The sequence below is a fragment of the Polypterus senegalus genome, chromosome 1 (genome assembly GCF_016835505.1).
Source record: "Polypterus senegalus isolate Bchr_013 chromosome 1, ASM1683550v1, whole genome shotgun sequence".
Lineage (NCBI taxonomy): Eukaryota > Metazoa > Chordata > Cladistia > Polypteriformes > Polypteridae > Polypterus > Polypterus senegalus.
Genome location: NC_053154.1, coordinates 127,643,775 through 127,670,033, shown reverse-complemented (window position 1 = coordinate 127,670,033; position 26,259 = coordinate 127,643,775). Strand labels below are relative to the sequence as shown.

At 37.5% G+C, this 26,259-nt stretch overlaps 1 protein-coding gene across 3 annotated transcripts in view; it reads left to right on the top strand.

The window, feature by feature from the left end:
* Positions 1-26,259, top strand: part of LOC120531795 (neprilysin-like) — a 132,716-nt gene that overhangs the window by 75,890 nt on the left and 30,567 nt on the right. For all 3 annotated transcript variants that reach the window (XM_039757545.1, XM_039757553.1, XM_039757562.1), the window contains exons 9-17: positions 1,949-2,083; positions 3,874-3,975; positions 5,280-5,416; positions 5,502-5,595; positions 5,804-5,932; positions 7,025-7,123; positions 10,291-10,368; positions 10,995-11,098; positions 14,178-14,236. In XM_039757545.1, coding sequence (XP_039613479.1) covers positions 1,949-2,083; positions 3,874-3,975; positions 5,280-5,416; positions 5,502-5,595; positions 5,804-5,932; positions 7,025-7,123; positions 10,291-10,368; positions 10,995-11,098; positions 14,178-14,236 — 937 coding nt within the window. The remainder of the gene's footprint in view (positions 1-1,948; positions 2,084-3,873; positions 3,976-5,279; positions 5,417-5,501; positions 5,596-5,803; positions 5,933-7,024; positions 7,124-10,290; positions 10,369-10,994; positions 11,099-14,177; positions 14,237-26,259) is intronic.

The window sequence follows — 26,259 nt, the reverse complement described above, 5'->3', positions numbered from 1 at the left end:
CCTCTAGATACTGGTCACTGCATGTGGAGCTGTTGTGAAAGTGGATGTATGCATATGCATAAAGCCTGACCCAAAATAAACAGAAACACAGTTTACCGTAGGTTTCCTGCCGCTAGCATGGGCTCTAGCATGCGACATTGAATCCTGAATTAGAAGAGAGACTTATTTGCCCATTGTTCCCACTAGTCACTACTATTCACATTTCTTCATTATAACAGTCCATAAATAGATATTTACAGAAATTGGGCTTAGTTGGGCTTGAAAAATTTGTGAGAATATGTGATGTATACGAGTGTCAACCTGATGATTAGAATTCTTATACAGTAAACAGATGTATAGTAAGTGGCAAAAGTCATATTCCAGTGGAATTAGCCGTACATCCGTTGCTCTGTTCAAAGGAAGGTTTAAATGTGTTGTTAGCAAAACGATAATATATTGTATCATACATTTAAATGGAAATATTTTAAATGCCTCATCAAAAGTCTTTAGCCTTCACATCTGTTTGTATTCTTTTCTATTTGTTTTTTTTTCTTCTTATTGCTGCCTCCAATGAGGTACAGTATTATTCCCCTAATTTAATTTTATCTTACTCTTTTGTTTATTTTCATTGTGATTTTTATTTCAGTTTCATTTTTTTCTTTCAACTTTTTTAAGAATTTCACAAACACCATTCTAATTTGTGTTCTTGTCCATGTCCTCTAATTTTCCATCTAGTTCCATCTAGAAGGTGAGCAACTCTGAAAAAATCTGGTGCTCTGTTCCCCTTCACTTAACTGGTGACATTAATGCAATGTTGAATTTTGGAGTCCCTGAATATTTTTGTTTCCATAAAGTGGTGTTTATTTTGTTTGTTATATGCTGTATTTAGGAATTCTGTACATGCTGGAAGCTTTGTAATAAGAACAAATATTGAATGCAAAAAGCATTTTTTTTTGGTTTTCCATCACAAAAATGTAACAGGCTGCTTCCAAGGATAGCCATTCTTTTAAACAGCACTGCAAAGCTAAATGTACAGTCTGTCTTACAGAAATAATATAGCAGGCATAGTTCAATTACACTGCATTTGGATGTGTTCCACATATTAAACACTATTGTATGTAGATTCATTTCAGGAGCTTTAATTGCACTGAGAATAGCAATAATAAAATAACTAAAAATGTAAGTGTATCTGCTATGAAAGCATGTAAAAAAGAATAGTAAAAATTAATGATTTAGAGAAATCCAGACAAGAGATAATCTTTGTAAACCGGAGGAAAATATGCACAGTTCAAGTAGGCGATGTCCAGGCCAGGATACAAACCCAGAACTCTTAGATTAAAATGTTTTACTGAAGTGAGACAGCAATCTTGTTGACTGTGCATCGTAAATATTTGCTTTTAGATTAATAAATCTGCCTCTTTGTTAATGTGCAACAACTATTCATTACTATTTGGAAATCTCACATTTCTAGTAGGATTTATCCCTTTATCAGGTTCACTTAAAAATATGGCACATTTCCATAGCAACAGCTTTAGAACTGCTATTAGACTTGCAATTGAATTTTGAAGTATATATTTTCCAAGAAATTATACAGTGTAGTGTGCTAGTATATTCCCTAGGTTCAGAAAATGTGATAACATTATAATCAGAGCACCTTAACATCTCATTTAACTCTTTGTACTCATGTTACACTATAATAAAGTAAAAGGTTTAGATTGTCAACCATATTTGCTATAATACATTTATACTGACATTTCAAAAATCACTGCAATAAGAAAAGATTAAAAATGTTGACCAAGCTATGTATCAGTAGTTGATTTTGTGTAATAAATTGGATACCTTGTATACAAGTGTATATTAAATTGTTTATTGTCATGATATCCTTGTATAGGGAACAATATTTACTGCATATGAATTGAATAACAAACGATAAAATACATTGTGTTATTTTCTTTCTTTGTTTTTACAGGCCTGTAATGCATATGTACAATTTATGACCGATGTAGCAATACTCATACGCAAGGAAAGGAATTTAACTTTTGATGAGAAGATGATTGAAAATGAACTCAAGTCTGTTATGGAACTGGAAAAGCTCATTGCTAATGTAATTTATCATTATTATTATTGTGTTTTTTTTCACAGCTTTTCTCATGATATGCGCCAGAAGACATCACTAATTAGGAAATATATCAATGTTTTAATATAATGAGCTGTACCAAGAATTAGTGATTATTATAGTTGTATAGTTAATAATCTTAATTTCCACTGCAGGACTTGACTTTAATTTTCTAAAACACTCATGTAAATAACTTCAGTGGCCGTACTTATATTGAACCTTGTTTTAACTAGAGGTCCTGTAATTGAGGTTTAAGATGAAGTTTTTTCTGCCTCTTTTTATTAATAATTTGTGGTTCACAGCTAATTTTGCATCTGTTATGTTGTATCTACTTTGCATTTTTTTCACTATTATTGTTCGCTGGGTATGTCTGTCTATAATTCGCATATCATCATAACATTTTGTTCCTTAACGCCGTAAAGACTTGCAGGCACAAAAATATTTGTTTTCCTGGAAAATTGAGACATGCCACGAAGTGTATAGAGAAACGGAAAAATTCTGTCTTGATGAATAACCTGTAAAGTGAAGCTATAGAAAGAACAATATGAATAAGCTCATAAAAGCTTACTTTGTTCACCTGCCCCTAAGGAAGCAAGAAATGAGACCATTCCTGAAATAAGGTTAGATGTTCCTGGTGCCCAGTTAAAAATGCACCTCAAAGCAAAACATCAGTTCAGTATTCGGAAAGTTATTGTTAAGAATAAGTTATCTAATTATTCTAAAAGATTAGAATAAGCTGACAGTGTACCTTTGTCAGTCTACAATTTCTGTTTGATAATGATTACCAAGGATCAATAGTTAACGTTATGTGCTGCACGTGATCAGTTGAAGGTCACTGCACTTGCCAGTGATTGTTAAACAATACTGGTGACTTAACATAAGTATCTTAAGATTCAGAGAGGACAGCAGGAATGTGGAAAGAAAAGAAATGGAGATTAAACAGCTGTAAAACCTGACACTATACAGTTGGGAATGTGAAAATGATAACTTATCAATTAATTGGCTGTTGTAAAATTTACTGATATTATAGTGCAGACAGGTGGAAAAAAGTGTTGTTTCTATCCATGTGCATTTAAAAAATAAAAATAAAATAGTGCCTACTATTGTGCCATTATGTCATAAAAATGTATTCAGTTATATCAGTCCAGGAAATAGCTATCACAAATTTAAAATAATAAGCATAGCAAAGTGGTGCAGAGATAAGTTGTGCTACCTCACAAATCCAGTGTCCTTGGTCAAAATTGGGGATTTAGTACTGTGTACAGGTTACAGTACAGTTGTCCTGTTGACTACCTGAGTTTACCAGCCACATCCCAAACATGTACATGTTAAGCTCATTTGCCAGTTCTTAATTTGCCCCATGGATGTGTGTGTGAGCAGGCCCTGCAACGGACTGGTTCCTACCTTATGCCCAAGTCTCCTGGGATAGGTTGTAGCCAAACCTGAATTGGATTAGGTACTTTGGAGAATATTACTGTTATGTTATGTTATGTAAGTTAATAAAACTACAGAAGAATATCATGTGCTTATATAGGTTGATACTTCTCATTTTCATCAAACAATGTGGCATCCTTTCGTTCCTAACACGTTACCCAGTCCATATCAATATAGATATCCAGCATGATTTTTTTTCCCAATTGAGATATTATGTGTTTTCAAAGTGTTCCTTTAATTTTTTTGAGCAGTTATGTAATATATGTACTGTAGCTAATTTAGTATGTTCAGTAGTTTTATTAATTCAGAATATATTTAAAGCATGTCTCCAATTTATATCATAGGCAACCTCCAAACCAGAGGACAGAAATGACCCAATGTTACTTTATAACAAAATGGAATTAAGTGCAATGGAAAATAACTTTACATTAATTGTTAATAGCACAGTAAGTATAACACAAAATAAGAAAACTGCTATTAAAAAGTAAAATTGTCTTGTATTTTAGTTTTGAGTATTAAAAAGGTTTTGGGCATTCTGCTTTATGTATACTTGATCCATCCTTCCATTATCCATCCATCCATCCATTTTCCAACCCGCCGAATCCGAACACAGGGTCACGGGGCCATCCATTATCCAACCCGCAATATCCTAACACAGGGCGCAAGGCAGGAACAAACCCCATGTTAAGTTAGAATATTTAGTTTATATTTCTTTTAATATTCAGATATAAAGAAGACTGGAGTACCAGTTTTACAACTGATCAATTACCATTACAAATTTACCACAAATTAATATAATAGAAAATATTAGCTTCATTGTCACAGAATATTAGACTTAATTTGCAACACCTGGGGATTTTGTTTATATAAATAAATCATGCATCAAAGCATGAATCAAGCAAAACATTGACATGGACTCATCACTATATGCTATCCACCAGTCTCAAAAAAGTAATTTAAATGAGAAAGACGATGAATGTTACAAAATATAAATTAACCAAATAAATACAAAAAGACCTCAACCTGGTTACTATAGATTACCCGTCACTGTCTAAAAAAGCTGGAGTAGCTTGCCTAGGTACCTTGTCCATACATGCCAACATGTTCTTCTCTCCCTGTCTTTGCCAACAGTACCAATGTGCCAGCTGTGATTTTACCCCAACTCATCAATGTGATCAGCATTTAAATTTTAGGCATAGGTTACGTGTGACCTATCCCCAGAACTTCTTACTAGTTCAAGAGTGCACAGAAAAGGGGTTCCTCCTAAATCCTGCTAAACTGAGCCCCTTAGAAGGTCTTATAACCATCTTAATTATTAGGATTATTTTGGTATCAGGGGCTCTGCAACCCCACACCCCTCTCATGCTTAGATAAAGGGAAAGAAGAAATTAAATATGTTTGTTTTTCCTACCATTGTAATGGGCAGCAGAATCCTTCTTTTACCATGGCGAGGCACTTCTGTTGTTAATATCATATGTTATCCATCATATTCTGGTACACTATTTACTTATTACATTATGCCAGATTAATTTGTAGGGCTTACTGACTCTAATATCAGCTGTTTAGTCACACTGGTATGTTGGACTCTCCCTCTGTCTTCATTATCCTTCTGCCCTTGGTAGCTGTATGACCCATTGCATTATATACATCTGTATACTTATATATCTGTATAGGGGTTTGTATGCATTCTGAAACCCATAAAGACAAATTTCTGTAAATAAAGCCATCAAACTTATCACATTTTATCCAGGAATTTCATTGGACAAGCTTTACTGAGAAGATAATGAATACAGTGAACATATCTGTGACGCCACAAGAAAATGTTATTGTTTATGCCCCAGACTACCTAAGAAAACTGAAACATGTTCTTGTCAACACTGAGAAGAGGTAAACAGATTAAATCTAAATGATTACAGGAATTTAGACCGTCATTCAATGTGCATTACCCTTTTGTGCTGTTTTCTCAAAACAGAACAATTCAGAACTATTTGGTATGGCGTGGTATAATGGATCTTGTTAACAGCTTGAGTCGTAACTACAAAGACACAAGAAAGGCTTTCCGAAAGGTAGGCTATATTTTTTAAAGGAGAAGCTGTAGTAGTTTGCTGGCTAAATGAAAAAAAAGCCAATTTGGATGTCTAAAAAGAAATAGGTTTTTCTGCTTTCTTTTTATATATTATACCAGCGTACCATTTGAAAAGGGTCCTTCAAAGGCGCATAGCTGGGTATAGTATCATGTTATATTATTAAATGACAAAACTATGTTCTTAACAGGCTCTTTATGGGACAACATCAGAAACTGCAGTTTGGCGACAGTGTGCAAACTATGTGAATGGTAACCTAGAAAATGCAGTTGGGAGATTATATGTTGAAGAGGCCTTTGCTGGAGAAAGTAAAACCATGGTATGTTGAGCTCCTTGTCTGAGAATATTATTTCCTTCTGCTACTTTCAACTGCACAGTGATATGTCCTTCCTGCTATGCCCTGAAAAGTGGGCAACGTCACCAGTAAACATAATGCTGAACCTACATTATAAATCCTTTACCTTGCACTTTATAGCTTATAATTGTATAATTATAGTATGTGTCATTGCTTTCATGAAAAGCTTACTCCGTGGAAGTCTCTGGACCTCAAAAGCATACTTTTTAAAAATGTATACCATATTTAAAGGATATGAAAAGCCTACACACACTGTTATTGAAATTTCAGCTTTGTTCATGACAGTGCTAGAATCAAGATAAGTGATTGTAGACTTTTTTCACCTTTAATAATATATTTTATCCAGCAATGAACAACATCTAATGAACAACACATTTAGCAGTTTTTGAAAAAAATAAGTCAGTTGCCTGTGCCCATTGTAAAAAATATGCATACATTATACAGTAAGACACACATTTTCTGGTCCTGTAAGTCACTCAGAGTAAAAGTGTCCTTCAAATGTAAATACATAACATGTAAGACTGTTTAAATATGTGGGATGTGAAGTAATCTCTTTTTCAGCTTGACCTGAGGCATTTACTAACTAAGAGTCAGAAGGTGGGGGTTGAGGATCCCACATCTAAAGTGGAGTAGGTGAATTCCATCCTCTCAGTTCTTCATATATTTTCATACTATAGCATTGCATTGGCTCTCCCTTTATAGTGTTGTTCTGGCACCATCTGTGTAGACAATAATGAAGCAAGCCACCCAGACTGCAGAAATTATTATGTCAGTCAGCTACTTAGGATATTTGTCAGTTTTCAAAAGTTAGGGTTCAATGAAAAGTGAAAGATGTGTGCACTTACAGAAGATTTCTTCTCAGATGCAAAGGTGTCAAATTTGGAAATGCCCTTCATGAAGGGAGACTAACAGCATTTGATGTACAAACCAAGCGCAAACAAACATTTTCTTCAGTTGTGCCACTTAGATCATTTCTATGTAAAACAGAAGCATGGTTGAGCAGGAACAACTAAGAGCAGATCCAGTCTCTGTTATATTTTGATGTTCTTTCCTTAGGTTGAAGAAATGATTTCCCAAATTCGAGAAGTTTTCATTCAGACCTTGGATGATCTTAAATGGATGGATCAGGAGACCAAAACAAAAGCAGAAGATAAAGTTAGTGCTGGATATTTTAAAACCATTTGTCTATCTTTATTGATTTTATTACTAGTCAGATAGCATATGAAGTTGTAAAAAATTGTGAAGCCAGTCATTTCTGTATTTAAGTATCTGAGATGAAACAAGCCTTTTATAATTTTTATGCTTACTTGATGGTTTTATAATTTTCTGCTGTATGTATAACTATGTAATGTAAAATATGACCTGCCAGTAACATTTTAGAATGTCAAATGTATCCATCCTTTTTAAGATTTTTACTTTAAGTAAATGAGGTGGGGCACTGAATGAATTTTGCATCATAGCTCTTAAGAGTCTGGATTTGAATTCCAGCACAATCACTGGCTTTGCAGAGTATGCAAGTTCCTCTGTGTCTGCATGTGTCTTTCATACTCTCCCAAAATTGTGCGTGTTAGCGTAATTGAATACTCCTATTTGTACCCACAAAAAATGATGCGAGTGACTGTGTTATGCAATGGACTGGCAACAATGTATAGGATAAGTTCTTGCCTTGAACCCAGTATTTTTAGGATAATTTCTGGTTCAATGAAATGCTACAGTTGGGAATTAATTATAGGGTGGCACACAAAAAGTAGCCCATTGCATGATACAGAGGTGAGGACTGCCAAAAGTTCCCATACATGTTTTGTTTCTAGTTGTTAGTTCGGTTATATGTGTGCTTGCTGGAGGGAAGATATGCCATATTAAATAAAACATTCCATTTCAAATATGGAGATGTGTGTTCACACAGGCATCTTCAAGTTGATACATGAGGAATTCTTTCAATTCAATTGCAAAATGTATAATTGGTGAAAAATTGGTTCTTTGAGCAAAGCATATAAATCAAGGAACCCTTGCATCGGTACCCCAGAGGTTGTCACGAACATTGTGTATAATATGGAAAGAAATCTTTATAAGCTAACTGCATTCTTTAACAATAGTAATAAAACAACAAAGTAACAAAATTACTTTTCAAGTATAACATTTGTTTTTTTTTATCCAACTTAAAAAAGGACAGTGTCTGTGTGTCCACCCAGTTGCTATGCCTCTGCTGTCCAACAGATGTCACATCACAAATATTAGAATTGCTTGTTTGGTACAAATCCTGTACCAAATACTATGTACCAGAGACACAGCAACCAGACGAACACACTGCACTGCAAATGTGAATGCTGCAGTCTAAGTTGATTACTTAGATTTCAGACAGTTAGCATGGCTAGTTACTCAAAAAACTCTTAATGATATTGACACTAGGACCAGGCCACATTTTGTGTGCCACCTTGTGGTTTCAGTAAGGTGATGGGTAAATTTAAAATAAGCATCTTTAACAAAGTAATTGTTTATTTATTTAAAGAGTTAGCTTTATTTAAATGTAAGTGTAAAAATGGTATCAGAATGTGTGAATTTTGTAATATATATATGAGATTTGCATCCTCTATGCAGTACTACATTATGATTGAAGTATATTTTTTTATCATGATCACCTTTCTGATAAACACAAATTTTACAAGTATACAGTGCATCCGGAAAGTATTCACAGCGCATCACTTTTTCCACATTTTGTTATGTTACAGCCTTATTCCGAAATGGATTAAATTCATTTTTTTTCCTCAGAATTCTACACACAACACCCCAATGACAACGTGAAAAAAGTTTACTTGAGGTTTTTACAAATTTATTAAAAATAAAAAAAACTGAGAAATCACATGTACATAAGTATTCATAGCATTTGCTCAATACTTTTTGATGCACCTTTGGCAGCAATTACAGCCTGAAGTCTTTTTGAATATGATGCCACAAGCTTGGCACACCTATCCTTGGCCAGTTTCGCCCATTCCTCTTTGCAGCACCTCTCAAGCTTCATCAGGTTGGATGGGAAGCGTCGATGCACAGCCAATTTAAGATCTCTCCAGAGATGTTCAATTGGATTCAAGTCTAGGCTCTCGCTTGGCCACTCAAGGACATTCACAGAGTTGTCGTGAAGCCACTCCTTTGATATCTTGGCTGTGTGCTTAGGGTTGTTGTCCTGCTGAAAGATGAACCGTCGCCCCAGTCTGAGGTCAAGAGCGCGCTGGAGCAGGTTTTCATCCAGGATGTCTCTGTACATTGCTGCAAACATCTTTCCCTTTATCCTGACTAGTCTCCCAGTTTCTGCCACTGAAAAACATCCCCACAGCATGATGCTGCCACCACCATGCTTCACTGTAGGGATGGTATTGGCCTGGTGATGAGCGGTGCCTGGTTTCCTCCAAACGTGACTCCTGGGATTCACACCAAAGAGTTCAATCTTTGTCTCGTCAGACCAGAGAATTTTGTTTCTCATTGTCTGAGAGTCCTTCAGATGCCTTTTGTCAAACTCCCGGCGGGCTGCCATGTGCTTTTACTAAGGAGTGGCTTCCGTCTGGCCACTCTACCATACAGGCCTGATTGGTGGATTGCTGCAGAGATGGTTGTCCTTCTGGAAGGTTCTCCTCTCTCCATAGAGGACCTCTGGAGCTCTGACAGAGTGACCATCGGGTTATAGGTCACCTCCCTGACTAAGGCCCTTCTCCCACGATCGCTCAGTTTAGATGGCCGGCCAGCTCTAGGAAGAGTCCTGGTGGTTTCAAACTTCTTCCATTTACGGATGATGGAGGCCACTGTGCTCATTGGGACCTTCAAAGCAGCAGAAATTTTTCTGTAACCTTCCCCAGATTTGTGCCTCGAGACAATTCCTTTGACATCATGCATGGTTTGTGCTCTGACATGAACAGTCAACTGTGGGACCTTATATAGACAAGTGTGTGCCTTTCCAAATCATGTCCAATCAACTGAATTTACCACAGGTGGACTCCAATAAAGCTGCAGAAACATCTCAAGGATGATCAGGGGAAACAGGATGCACCTGAGCTCAATTTTTTTATTTTTAATATACAGTATTTGTAAAAACCTCAAGTAAACTTTTTTCACATTGTCATTATAGGGTGTTGCGTGTAGAATTCTGAGGGAAATAATGAATTTAATCAATTTTGGAATAAGGCTGTAACATAATAAAATGTGGAAAAAGTGATGTGCTGTGAATACTTTCCAGATCCACTGTATATCCAGACATTTACAATAAGTAATAGTCATTTTTCTCAAGTGGTGTTTTTAAATAACATGCTTATCTAGTTTCCCTTTTTTTATAGGCCAAGGCAATTAAAGAAAAGATTGGTTACCCTGATAACATTAAAGATGATGCCAAGTTAGATAAAGAATACAAGGATGTAAGTCTAATTTGGTTTAAAATACATACGAGACAATGCTGGCATATTCCATAACCCTCTTTGAAGACATGTTAATTAATTCCTCTGTGAGATACTACTTGTGTTTCTCACACAAGAAAGCTTGCCTTGTTTTCATGTAACTCCTAATATCTGCTGTCAGATATGCTATGAAGCTTGATTTCTATAGACTCCTACATAAACGGCTAGTCATACACATGCAATAGACAAAGTAGAAGGAATAAATTAGGATAAACAAAGGGGGGAAGCTTTTCACTTTTTCATAGGTACTGTGCTTGCAAAAGTTGTACACAATTTCCTTTTATATTGGTATGCAGTTATAGATAGAAAATCACTTTTATGTAAATATAAATATATATATATATTGAGTTATCATAATATAGAAAACATTTTTATTCAATGACAAAACAAGAAAGTGCTTTCACTCACCTAAAAGTAAGTAAGAACGTAGGCAAATGATTCCCATAGTGATTCTGTTACAAAACAGCACAAATGACCTTAAACATACTCCATGCTACAGATACTGTACCAAAGATCATTGATCTGTTTAACCAGAGTTATATCATTTTGACATAGTACTCAATTTTTTCATTCTTCATGCATTACAGCTAAATTATAATGTCGAAACCTATTTTGAAAATATCCTCCAGAACTTGGAATTTGGACAAAAGAAACGTTTGAGGAAGCTCAGAGAAAGCGTGGACAAGGAAGAGTACGTATCATTATCAGTTATTTAGTCGGCAGTGCCATTGCTTAATCATCATTGTTAAAAGGCTATCTAGACTGCTGCATGAATAAAAACAGAAGAGTCTGATAAAAATAAGTAAAAAGTATAATTTACAGTTGTTTTTCATCTGTTAGAAAAGTACAATTGCCAGCATTGTAGTTGGAAGATGAAAAATTCCTTTGAATAGTAATAATGAGATAATTTGCTTTTAAAATAATGCATTATCATCATTTACAGTACAAACTAATCTTCTCACAAACAGATTTGCATGGCTATATATAAATGAAAGAAAATGTCGAGCTTTATCCAAATTACTTGACTAGCAGCATCTAGCTTAGAAGTTCAAATATTACACAAGGGAAATCTCCTTCAAGGATGTAAGTGTATTGTTTGGCCTCTTTGTGGTTTTTGATTGCTTAGAGGTTGATTTCCTGTGTTCTGCCGTGTTTTAATTTATGAAAAGTTATTATTTTTTTAGTCTTCTGGCATGTATGAATAGGAAACAGTATAATTTTTACTAAGTAGTAAAAACATTTTCAGAAAGTAATTTTATATTTTATAGTAAAATTTATAGATCTGCATTTCTTACATAATTTAGTTGTCATCTACAGTATATATCACAGCATTCTGGTTTCAGGTCTCAGCCTGGTCACTGTTTGTGTGAAGGTAACATGTTTCTCATGTGTGCATGGTTTTCCTCTGGGTACTTAAGTTTCCCCCCCAAGTACTCTCTAAACTGGCTCTGTGTAAGTAAGAGTGAATGTACTTTGGTAGGTACTGGTTCTCTGTTCAGCTGCTTTAAGCTAGTTTTTTCATGACCTGGGGCCTCATGCATAATGCCGTGCGTAAAATTCGCACTATAACATGGCGTAAGCACAAAAGTGAAATGTGCTTATGCACAGAAAAATCGAGATGCAGAAATCTGTGCGTACTCAACTTCCACGTTCTTCCGCTTCATAAAACCCGATCAGCGTCAAAAGTAGCGCTTGTACGTGCGTGCTGTCCCACCCCAATTCCATTAAAAAATTACACCTCTTTGAATATGCAAATCAATATAAATAGCCCTTAAACTCAGTATACTGTGAAAAGACAATGGGAAAAGCACGGTGGAAAATATAAGAATTTCAGCGAATACCAAGTGGAGACAAAGGAAAAACATACTATTTGTTGATTTAAACAGTGGTATAATCAACAAAAGAAAGTTGATCGAGTGACATAGCGTGTCGGAGAAACTCGAAAGCTCAAGTTCACAAAGTCACACAGTGGCAAAATAAAAAAGTAGTCACATATCAAAGTCGCCTTGAAAAGGCGAGTTGTTGCCCACCGTCTGAGCTAATTAGGGTACAGACAAAAAAAAAATAGGCACACAGCGGGAAAAAAGCACAAAATGTCAACTTTAATCTCGAAATTTCCACTTTAATCATGTAGTTTATTTTGTCATTAAAGTACTGTAGAACATCATAAACTTCATCTTAAATTCATTTAATTTACTAGTTTCTCAAATCCCATCGTGACTAAAGTAGCATGTTAAATGCTTTGTTTTGTATTTGATCTTCAAGGTGGTCTATGTGTGTGAATCACTACGTGCTTCCGTTCTTTCATTTTCTCCGACAGGACACAGAATCCATTACATTTGTGATATTACAGCTCTCTGAATAATTAAAATACTGAGATGTATATGTGATATCATTTTAATGAAGATTGGAATGAAAGCATGTTATTTAACATGGGAACACGATGATGCAGTGATTGTTCATGTCTCACACAAGATGCTGCTGCACCATGCGCGACCTTCGATGAAATGATTTATTGTAGCAATATTGTCTCTCCCAAACGTACTATCCTCCAATTCCTGTCCCTACTTTTCTTTCCCCAAATGCCCAATTGCCACACAATCAGCTCTGTAATAGACGTTAAGCCATCTGTAAGCTTACAATGATGATTCTCCAAAACTTTTAAAGAACATTGAAATATCTTCATAGTACGTGTTTAATTATTCTGTTCATATATCCTTCCAGTGTCGCGCCAGCCTCAGCAAATATACAGCGCACAAGGCAGGAACAATACATGAACTTGCTAGCGCTTTGGCACCGTGTCCTCACATGTGTAATTATTAACAATACAGATTATTTAAATGAAGTTTTATCTGTATAATATAATCAACATATTTTGCTGCATTTCATCTTAAAAATGATATCTTTATCATATGTAAATACGCGCTTTATAAAGTACCGCAGGTTGTGCAATGTTATAACTGTAGTGCAAGTTTGCAGTGAGGTAATTGTACTTATATAATAAGTACAAAGAGTTCTACAAGGAGCAATTGATTGAGTGCGTTTATAGTTCTTGGGATGAAACTTTTTCTGAACCGCGAAGTCCATACAGGAAAGTAGTTGAAACGTTTTGCCGTGGTTTTGGCAGTGTGTGCATGATGCTGTATACCAATAATTCTCTATCCGATCAGCTACTGCTGTGATTGCCCACTCAGATACAGTGATATAAATACTCTGAGTGGTGCAGTGAGAGTAATACAGAAAAAGATGATCCGCTGTGGCAACCCTTAAAGGGAGCAGCTGAAAGAAGAAAAATAAGAAGAAGAATATGGTGCAGTGAGAGTAACAACGCTAAAGCAGTTATGGTATTTGGAATACTATGGCTATTCCTGGGCCAATATATTATCACAGGTAATCTACAATCAGATGCATTACACTAATAAACAATATGCAGTTAGTTTCAGTGTATTTATAAAGCCTCGTCAGAAATGTGGTTCTAAGAAATAAAGGGTAACCACACAGGAACAGTAGCACTGCTTTGATGTTGGGTGCCGCCAGTCTGCAAAACCGAGCGGAGAACTTGCGTGCGACAGGGTATGAGGTACCATGGAAAAGTGTGTGACTTTACGCCAAGTGTAGGTTTTATAAATTGCGATTTGAACGGGGAAACGTTCTTACGCAACATTTCTGTGCTGCGCACAATTTATGCATGAGGCCCCTGAACTGGAATGAAAGGATAGATGTTTAAGAACCCATTAGACAAACATAATCATTTGTTTTATAATCAAAAGGTGGATTACTGGAGCTGCCGTTGTCAATGCATTTTATTCCTCAAGCAGGAATCAAATAGGTAAGGTTATACTTACATATTTTCCTTTTAATGCTTATATTAACAGAATGCTATTTCATTCCAAATTTAACTTTTCTCATATGCATTACTTGGAAAGATGTATACCCAGAGCCCTATAAAATGCAGAACCTGCTAGTCTATAATTTTGGCTATATCTAGATAAAGCTTATGAAATACAAATAAAATATTTTGAAAAAAACAATGTGTTTCTTACCAGAGAAATACTATGGGTTTTATTCACCAACAAAATACAGTGTCATAAACCAATTCAAGATCATTCTTGTCAGTCACGAGGCTCTATCATAGCATTCATTCATACTAGGCACTGTATCCTGTATACAAATAAATAATCTGGTTTGTTTCCTATGCTCACAACGTCCACTAAAGGACAGTACATCAGGCTCGATGTAAACAGTTGGTTACCTTGCAGGGTGAGATCAAGACCTCAGAACATTTGTAGTGCTGATACAAGTCCTCGAAGTTTGCTTGACAACATATTTGTCAGTCAGATAAACAAGAGAGTTTGATAGGAGTCAAATCATTGGTCATCATGTTGCTGGGTGATCATTCTGATATACCTCAGTACATACTGGCTACTTAAAGAGTGAGACAGTAAAAATGGTAAGGCTAAAACAAGGCTATCACACCTTTTAGAAAGGACCTTTAAGGCTGACAGCAATAGATCCCTGGAAGGATCAACAGACTGAGTGACAGGTTGTTACAGTGCACTTCTGACTTTCTTTTAACTTCTAAAGATGTGCTTCTGTATATGTAACGATAGTTATCAAACTGAAAAATGACTAGTAACTTTAAAAGGTGGGACTTATAGTGTCAGTTACACTGTCCAAACTCATTCACATTGACCAAACTGGTGTTGGGGTTAGGGCCCATCAAATGGATTCAGGTCAATTTTCAGTTAAGAGCTCCAATTCTCATTTGAAACAATTACCACTACATTCTCAAATCTTGTTCTCAGACAGTGTCAGTTTGTTCTTAAACCTTTCTAAACTAAATTAAAAAACAATACTATATCAGTGCAGATCGGCCCAATACTACAGCATCCCATTGGGAGCTTCTTCAACCCGCCACCACTGATAGTCTTGACTAGGACGAGCTAAGCAGATGAGGACAAACATACCAAGCAAGGGGATGGTGAAAAGTGCTCAAGTGCTTCTATTAAAATAAATAAACCAAAACAAGTGTCCAAAAAGTGCGGTGCTCAAAATTCAATAAATAAATAATCCATACAATTTCAGTGATTGTGGATGTTAAAATTATTCCAAGTAAGTATTCATAAAACAAGGTTAAAAACACAGGCAGGGGACCATCTTTAAAACACTGAACCTCAGTGCCCCTTTAAAACTAACTTCTCTTCGGCTTGCCCTCTCCGACTTCAAAGCAGCAGAAATTTTTCTGTAACCTTCCCCAGATTTGTGCCTCGAGACAATTCCTTTGACATCATGCATGGTTTGTGCTCTGACATGAACAGTCAACTGTGGGACCTTATATAGACAAGTGTGTGCCTTTCCAAATCATGTCCAATCAACTGAATTTACCACAGGTGGACTCCAATAAAGCTGCAGAAACATCTCAAGGATGATCAGGGGAAACAGGATGCACCTGAGCTCAATTTTTTTATTTTTAATATACAGTATTTGTAAAAACCTCAAGTAAACTTTTTTCACATTGTCATTATAGGGTGTTGCGTGTAGAATTCTGAGGGAAATAATGAATTTAATCAATTTTGGAATAAGGCTGTAACATAATAAAATGTGGAAAAAGTGATGTGCTGTGAATACTTTCCAGATCCACTGTATATCCAGACATTTACAATAAGTAATAGTCATTTTTCTCAAGTGGTGTTTTTAAATAACATGCTTATCTAGTTTCCCTTTTTTTATAGGCCAAGGCAATTAAAGAAAAGATTGGTTACCCTGATAACATTAAAGATGATGCCAAGTTAGATAAAGAATACAAGGATGTAAGTCTAATTTGGTTTAAAATACATACGAGACAATGCTGGCATATTCCATAACCCTCTTTGAAGACATGTTAATTAATTCCTCTGTGAGATACTACTTGTGTTTCTCACACAAGAAAGCTTGCCTTGTTTTCATGTAACTCCTAATATCTGCTGTCAGATATGCTATGAAGCTTGATTTCTATAGACTCCTACATAAACGGCTAGTCATACACATGCAATAGACAAAGTAGAAGGAATAAATTAGGATAAACAAAGGGGGGAAGCTTTTCACTTTTTCATAGGTACTGTGCTTGCAAAAGTTGTACACAATTTCCTTTTATATTGGTATGCAGTTATAGATAGAAAATCACTTTTATGTAAATATAAATATATATATATATTGAGTTATCATAATATAGAAAACATTTTTATTCAATGACAAAACAAGAAAGTGCTTTTCACTCACCTAAAAGTAAGTAAGAACGTAGGCAAATGATTCCCATAGTGATTCTGTTACAAAACAGCACAAATGACCTTAAACATACTCCATGCTACAGATACTGTACCAAAGATCATTGATCTGTTTAACCAGAGTTATATCATTTTGACATAGTACTCAATTTTTTCATTCTTCATGCATTACAGCTAAATTATAATGTCGAAACCTATTTTGAAAATATCCTCCAGAACTTGGAATTTGGACAAAAGAAACGTTTGAGGAAGCTCAGAGAAAGCGTGGACAAGGAAGAGTACGTATCATTATCAGTTATTTAGTCGGCAGTGCCATTGCTTAATCATCATTGTTAAAAGGCTATCTAGACTGCTGCATGAATAAAAACAGAAGAGTCTGATAAAAATAAGTAAAAAGTATAATTTACAGTTGTTTTTCATCTGTTAGAAAAGTACAATTGCCAGCATTGTAGTTGGAAGATGAAAAATTCCTTTGAATAGTAATAATGAGATAATTTGCTTTTAAAATAATGCATTATCATCATTTACAGTACAAACTAATCTTCTCACAAACAGATTTGCATGGCTATATATAAATGAAAGAAAATGTCGAGCTTTATCCAAATTACTTGACTAGCAGCATCTAGCTTAGAAGTTCAAATATTACACAAGGGAAATCTCCTTCAAGGATGTAAGTGTATTGTTTGGCCTCTTTGTGGTTTTTGATTGCTTAGAGGTTGATTTCCTGTGTTCTGCCGTGTTTTAATTTATGAAAAGTTATTATTTTTTTAGTCTTCTGGCATGTATGAATAGGAAACAGTATAATTTTTACTAAGTAGTAAAAACATTTTCAGAAAGTAATTTTATATTTTATAGTAAAATTTATAGATCTGCATTTCTTACATAATTTAGTTGTCATCTACAGTATATATCACAGCATTCTGGTTTCAGGTCTCAGCCTGGTCACTGTTTGTGTGAAGGTAACATGTTTCTCATGTGTGCATGGTTTTCCTCTGGGTACTTAAGTTTCCCCCCCAAGTACTCTCTAAACTGGCTCTGTGTAAGTAAGAGTGAATGTACTTTGGTAGGTACTGGTTCTCTGTTCAGCTGCTTTAAGCTAGTTTTTTCATGACCTGGGGCCTCATGCATAATGCCGTGCGTAAAATTCGCACTATAACATGACGTAAGCACAAAAGTCGAAATGTGCTTATGCACAGAAAAATCGAGATGCAGAAATCTGTGCGTACTCCAACTTCCACGTTCTTCCGCTTCATAAAACCCGATCAGCGTCAAAAGTAACGCTTGTACACGTGCGTGCTGTCCCACCCCAATTCCATTAAAAAATTACACCTCTTTGAATATGCAAATCAATATAAATAGCCCTTAAACTCAGTATACTGTGAAAAGACAATGGGAAAAGCACGGTGGAAAATATAAGAATTTCAGCGAATACCAAGTGGAGACAAAGGAAAAACATACTATTTGTTGATTTAAACAGTGGTATAATCAACAAAAGAAAGTTGATCGAGTGACATAGCGTGTCGGAGAAACTCGAAAGCTCAAGTTCACAAAGTCACACAGTGGCAAAATAAAAAAGTAGTCACATATCAAAGTCGCCTTGAAAAGGCGAGTTGTTGCCCACCGTCTGAGCTAATTAGGGTACAGACAAAAAAAAAATAGGCACACAGCGGGAAAAAAGCACAAAATGTCAACTTTAATCTCGAAATTTCCACTTTAATCATGTAGTTTATTTTGTCATTAAAGTACTGTAGAACATCATAAACTTCATCTTAAATTCATTTAATTTACTAGTTTCTCAAATCCCATCGTGACTAAAGTAGCATGTTAAATGCTTTGTTTTGTATTTGATCTTCAAGGTGGTCTATGTGTGTGAATCACTACGTGCTTCCGTTCTTTCATTTTCTCCGACAGGACACAGAATCCATTACATTTGTGATATTACAGCTCTCTGAATAATTAAAATACTGAGATGTATATGTGATATCATTTTAATGAAGATTGGAATGAAAGCATGTTATTTAACATGGGAACACGATGATGCAGTGATTGTTCATGTCTCACACAAGATGCTGCTGCACCATGCGACCTTCATGAAATGATTTATTGTAGCAATATTGTCTCTCCCAAACGTACTATCCTCCAATTCCTGTCCCTACTTTTCTTTCCCCAAATGCCCAATTGCCACACAATCAGCTCTGTAATAGACGTTAAGCCATCTGTAAGCTTACAATGATGATTCTCCAAAACTTTTAAAGAACATTGAAATATCTTCATAGTACGTGTTTAATTATTCTGTTCATATATCCTTCCAGTGTCGCGCCAGCCTCAGCAAATATACAGCGCACAAGGCAGGAACAATACATGAACTTGCTAGCGCTTTGGCACCGTGTCCTCACATGTGTAATTATTAACAATACAGATTATTTAAATGAAGTTTTATCTGTATAATATAATCAACATATTTTGCTGCATTTCATCTTAAAAATGATATCTTTATCATATGTAAATACGCGCTTTATAAAGTACCGCAGGTTGTGCAATGTTATAACTGTAGTGCAAGTTTGCAGTGAGGTAATTGTACTTATATAATAAGTACAAAGAGTTCTACAAGGAGCAATTGATTGAGTGCGTTTATAGTTCTTGGGATGAAACTTTTTCTGAACCGAAGTCCATACAGGAAAGTAGTTGAAACGTTTTGCCGTGGTTTTGGCAGTGTGTGCATGATGCTGTATACCAATAATTCTCTATCCGATCAGCTACTGCTGTGATTGCCCACTCAGATACAGTGATATAAATACTCTGAGTGGTGCAGTGAGAGTAATACAGAAAAAGATGATCCGCTGTGGCAACCCTTAAAGGGAGCAGCTGAAAGAAGAAAAATAAGAAGAAGAATATGGTGCAGTGAGAGTAACAACGCTAAAGCAGTTATGGTATTTGGAATACTATGGCTATTCCCTGGGCCAATATATTATCACAGGTAATCTACAATCAGATGCATTACACTAATAAACAATATGCAGTTAGTTTCAGTGTATTTATAAAGCCTCGTCAGAAATGTGGTTCTAAGAAATAAAGGGTAACCACACAGGAACAGTAGCACTGCTTTGATGTTGGGTGCCGCCAGTCTGCAAAACCGAGCGGAGAACTTGCGTACGACAGGGTATGAGGTACCATGGAAAAGTGTGTGACTTTACGCCAAGTGTAGGTTTTATAAATTGCGATTTGAACGGGGAAACGTTCTTACGCAACATTTCTGTGCGTACGCACAATTTATGCATGAGGCCCCTGAACTGGAATGAAAGGATAGATGTTTAAGAACCCATTAGACAAACATAATCATTTGTTTTATAATCAAAAGGTGGATTACTGAGCTGCCGTTGTCAATGCATTTTATTCCTCAAGCAGGAATCAAATAGGTAAGGTTATACTTACATATTTTCCTTTTAATGCTTATATTAACAGAATGCTATTTCATTCCAAATTTAACTTTTCTCATATGCATTACTTGGAAAGATGTATACCCAGAGCCCTATAAAATGCAGAACCTGCTAGTCTATAATTTTGGCTATATCTAGATAAAGCTTATGAAATACAAATAAAATATTTTGAAAAAAACAATGTGTTTCTTACCAGAGAAATACTATGGGTTTTATTCACCAACAAAATACAGTGTCATAAACCAATTCAAGATCATTCTTGTCAGTCACGAGGCTCTATCATATCATTCATTCATACTAGGCACTGTATCCTGTATACAAATAAATAATCTGGTTTGTTTCCTATGCTCACAACGTCCACTAAAGGACAGTACATCAGGCTCGATGTAAACAGTTGGTTACCTTGCAGGGTGAGATCAAGACCTCAGAACATTTGTAGTGCTGATACAAGTCCTCGAAGTTTGCTTGACAACATATTTGTCAGTCAGATAAACAAGAGAGTTTGATAGGAGTCAAATCATTGGTCATCATGTTGCTGGGTGATCATTCTGATATACCTCAGTACATACTGGCTACTTAAAGAGTGAGACAGTAAAAATGGTAAGGCTAAAACAAGGCTATCACACCTTTTAGAAAGGACCTTTAAGGCTGACAGCAATAGATCCCTGGAAGGATCAACAGACTGAGTGACAGGTTGTTACAGTGCACTTCTGACTTTCTTTTAACTTCTAAAGATGTGCTTCTGTATATGTAACGATAGTTATCAAACTGAAAAATGACTAGTAACTTTAAAAGGTGGGACTTATAGTGTCAGTTACACTGTCCAAACTCATTCACATTGACCAAACTGGTGTTGGGGTTAGGGCCCATCAAATGGATTCAGGTCAATTTTCAGTTAAGAGCTCCAATTCTCATTTGAAACAATTACCACTACATTCTCAAATCTTGTTCTCAGACAGTGTCAGTTTGTTCTTAAACCTTTCTAAACTAAATTAAAAAACAATACTATATCAGTGCAGATCGGCCCAATACTACAGCATCCCATTGGGAGCTTCTTCAACCCGCCACCACTGATAGTCTTGACTAGGACGAGCTAAGCAGATGAGGACAAACATACCAAGCAAGGGGATGGTGAAAAGTGCTCAAGTGCTTCTATTAAAATAAATAAACCAAAACAAGTGTCCAAAAAGTGCGGTGCTCAAAAATTCAATAAATAAATAATCCATACAATTTCAGTGATTGTGGATGTTAAAATTATTCCAAGTAAGTATTCATAAAACAAGGTTAAAAACACAGGCAGGGGACCATCTTTAAAACACTGAACCTCAGTGCCCCTTTAAAACTAACTTCTCTTCGGCTTGCCCTCTCCGGACCTTGCAGCCCTAGCAGAAGTTCCCCAGCAGGCACAGACACTTTCTTCTCCTGGCCTATGTCCCTGTTGCCAATCCTAAGGAATCTGCAGGCATCCACCAAGCCCTCCTCCTCACCCATCGCTGCCTTTCCAGGCTCTACCTGGTGAAGCATGCTCTGTCCTCTCTCCGCTGCCGAACTGTTGGCTCCTCCCAGTGACAGCACACTCCTGAGCATACTGGTCACTCCTGCTACTTGGTCGCTTAGCAGGATCAACCCTTCTGGCCTCTCTTGAGTGCTGGCCACACACACTCCTCCCTGGGGCTCCTTACCCGTCCACCTGCTTTAGTGTCAGGAGCTGATGATAATTAAATGAAGTTTCATTATATTTACATGATTTTTTTCTGTATTATACCATATATACTCGGAATATAAGCCGAGTTTTTCAGCACCCAAAATATGATGAAAAACGTCACCCTCAGCTTATATTTGAGTTAGGTCCCGCTGCCCCTGCCAACCCGACGGACAGCTGGAGTGTACAGTACAGTGAAACCTTGGTTCACGAACATCTGTGAACATGTACAAAATGGGTTATGGCCAAAAAGTTTGCCAAACTTTTGCATCTGTTCACGACCACACACTCGGTATACGAACACGCCAGTTTCCCATTCGGTTTGTGCGTACCGATGATTTCCACATGTGTTCAGTCTCTTCTTGTGCATTCCCTGTGCAGCGAGCGAGAGAGAGAGAGACACATGTGCGCACCGCGACAGACACACACACACGGGAGAGAGAGGGCTGTTAAAGAATCCACCGGGCATGTTTTTAAAGAGACAGATTCGAGCATTGTTTTAACCTCATTGTATTTAATTAAGACTTTTTTGGATTTTAACCTCCATGTCACTTCTGTTTACAGCGATCGGTTCATAGAATGCATTGTGGCAATGTTACTTTTCTTGGTGGTTTATTAAATTATAGATTTTTTGAATGTTCATTTTTTCCCTGTGCTTAAAACTTATTAAAAAAAAAAAAAGTGTTTTTAGCAAGCGGTTGGTAACGTGTTGTGTTGTGTTGTGAGGGTCTGCTGGGAACATCTGGCAGAGTCCCCTGTCAGAAGTAGCTTTAACTCCCACCTCCGGCAGAACTTCGACCACATCCCAATAGAAGTGGGAGACATTGAGTTCGAATGGGCCATGTTCCGTGCCTCTATTGTTAAAGTGGCTGACCGGAGCTGTGGCCGCAAGGTGGTCGGTGCCTGTCGTGGTGGCAATCCCCGAACCTGTTGATGGACACCGGAGGGATGCCGTGAGGGATGCCATCAAGCTGAAGAAGGACTCCTACCGAACTCTTTTATCCTGTGGGACTCTGTAGGCAGCTAATAGGTACCTACAGGCAAAGTGTACTGCGGCTTCAGTGGTTGCTGAGGCAAAAACTCGGGCATGGGAGGAGTTTGGGGAGGCCAGGGATAACGACTTTCGGATGGCTTCAAAGAGATTCTGGTCCACCATCTGGCGTCTCAGGAGGGGGAAGCAGTGCAGTGTCAACACTGTATATGGTGGGGATGGTGCTCTGCTGACCTTGACTCGGGATGTTGTGGGTCGGTGGGAGGAGTACTTCGAAGACCTCCTCAATCCCACTAACATGCCTTCCAATGAGGAAGCAGAGCCTGGGGACTCGGAGGTGGGCTGCCCCATCTCTGGGGCTGAGGTCACCGAGGTGGTCAAAAAACTCCTTGGTGGCAGGGCCCCAGGGATGGATGAGAGACGCCTGGAGTTCCTAAAGGCTCTGGATGTTGTAGGACTGTCTTGGTTGACACGTCTCTGCAACATCGCATGGGCATCGGGGACAGTGTCTCTGGATTGGCAGACTGGGGTGATGGTCCCACTCTTTAAAAAGGATGACAGAGGAATCACACTCCTCAGCCTCCCTGGAAAAGTCTATTCGGAGGTTCTGGAGAGGAGGGTCCGTCGGATCGTCGAACCTCGGATTTGGGAGGAATAGTGTGGTTTTCATCCTGGTCGCGGAGCAGTGGACCAGTGCATGGGAGTTTCCCCAACCAGTCTGCATGTGTTTTGTGGATTTTTAAAAGGCGCTCGACCGTGTCCCTCGGGGAATCCTGTGGGGAGTGCTCCGGGAGTATGGGTTACCGGACCCATTGATAAGAGCTGTTCGGTCCCTGTACAACCAGTGTCAGAGCTTGGTCCGCATTGCCGGCAGTAAGTCGAGCCCGTTTCCAGTGAGAGTTGGACTCCGCCAGGGCTGCCCTTTGTCACCAATTCTGTTCATAACTTTTATGGACAGAATTTCTAGGCGCAGTCAGGGTATTAAGGGATTCCGGTTTGGTGGACTCAGGATTGGGTCACTGCTTTTTGCAGATGATGTTGTCCTGTTTGCTTCATCAGGCCATGATCTTCAGCTCTCTCTGAATCGGTTCGCAGCTGAGTGTGAAGCGGCTGGGACTGGAATCAGCACCTCCAAATCCGAGACTATGGTCCTCAGCCGGAAAAAGGTGGAGTGCCCTCTCAGGGTTGGGGAAGAGATCCTGCCCCAAGTGGAGGAGTTCAAGTATCTCGGGGTCTTGTTCTACATTGGTCTGTCGTGGTGAAAAAGGACTGAGCCGTAAGGCAAGGCTCTCAATTTACCAGTTGATCTACGTTCCTACTCTCACTTATGGTCATGAGCGGTGGGTTGTGACCGAAAGAACGAGGTCGCGAATACAAGCGGCTGAAATGAGTTTCCTCCACAGGGTGTCTGGGCTTTCCCTTAAAGATAGGGTGAGAAGCTCAGTTATCCGGGAGGGCCTCAGAGTAGAGCTGCTGCTTCTCCACATTGAGAGGAGTCAGATGAGGTGGCTCGGACATCTGATCAGGATGCCTACTGAACGCCTCCCTGGTGAGGTGTTCCAGGCACATCCAACCGGGAGGAGACCCCGGGGAAGACCCAGGACATGCTGGAGGGACTACAGGGACTACTACCCAGGGCCTGGGACAGCCTTGGGATTCTCCCGAAAGAGCTAGAAGAAGTGGCCGGGGAGAGGGAAGTCTGGGCCTCTCTGCTCAAGCTGCTTCCCCCGCAACCCGACCTTGGATAACCGAAAGAGGATGGATGGATGGATGCATGGTTTGTAGTGCTATAGCGCAACCTCTTGCAGTGTTAGTTTTCTCTGTTGTTCAAGGTTTTCTCAGTGTTATTCAATGTTTTTACATTTAGTTTACTATTACGCTGTGCATTCTATGGTGTAATTAACTATATTTGTGCTTAAAAATCTTTAAAAAATATATATATATTTACATACAGTTTGTACAGTCTGGAATGGATTAATTGTATTTACATACAATCCTATGGGGGAAATTACTTTGAGTCACAACCAAATCGGGTTACGACCAGAGTTTTGGAATGAATTACGGTTGTGACCCGAGGTTCCACTGTACCTGGTTTGGTCTGCGGGCGGTAAAAGAACTGCTGCGGGCTCTGTGTGGTGCTGTGCAGCCTCTGAGAGACTCATTCTGGGCTGTGTGCTCAATTAATGAGCTGATGCCTCAATTAATGTACAGTAATTTTATTGGTATTTATTTTGATTATTGAAACTTACCAGTAGCTGCTGCATTTCCCACCCTAGGCTTATATTCAAGTGAATAAGTTTTTCCAGTTTTTGTAGGTAAAATTAGGTACCTCGGCTTATATTCGGGTTGGCTTATACTCGAGTATATACGGTAATTGTGATGTTTTTGACTAGCCTTTTGATTTGTTTGTTTTTAATTCAAGTAATCATGTAGTATTGATTGTAAGGACTAGACATATTCATGTGATACTGTATTTCAGCCAGAGTTCCTCCTGTGGCTTTGGTTCACATGCAGTTTTTATGTCAGTCTTATTTATTTTTGATTCCTTTGTCTATGTTAACATTGTTGATTATGTAGCCTTCCTTATGTTCAATCATCTTATCTTTTGATACATGTATTTGGAAATGGTTCTTTGTGACTTCTGGAATTTTGACCTTTTGCTTTTTGACCTTGCCATTGGATTACTCTATTGGAAATTTGGTTTGCTTTGAAGTACCTAACTGTATTTTCTGCCTTTGTTGCTAGCTGGATTTTGACAGTTTCCCCTTTTATTGGACTTTTTGGGTATTGTTTCGGGCTTCATGCCTTGAGACTATAGAGTTTCATAAGATGTAATCCCTCTCCAGCAGAATGTTAAAATAATGTTGGAAACAGAAAATGGCAAAATTATTAACTACCACACTGGCTTTCATAGAGAGATAGATCATAGTTTATTTGTTCCCAAGAGGAAATTAAGACTTAACAGAAGCTCCAGACAAATATAAATATTGACCTTCCAAAACTCATAAAAGTACTTCAGGCTTGGCAAATAATGAAAGAGCCATACCACCTAATAATAGGCTTGTAGGTGGGGGTACAATAGATAAGATCGTGGTCAGACCTGCCCAATCATGCACAGGTTTACATTTAAGGTATTTAAAATTGAAATAAAGCAGGTTCAAGTTGTTGTGTCCACAAATAGAACAAGACAAATACTGATGGAAGTTTGTCATTGTTATTTCAAAAGTCTTGTGGTTGAAATCACCACATATTCAGAATGATTCACTCAGTCATTAGAGTTTTGGTAACAGAGGGAATCACATCTATTGCCGAGTTCCAGTTTGCAGAGGAAGGAATATAAACTTTAATCTGGATGATATAAACTTCACTGTCTTATAAACAACCTGTCTTTTTTCCACTCTTAACTGATTTTATCAGATGAAATCCTTCCAACATTAAAATAGCATCTGGAAAATGAAG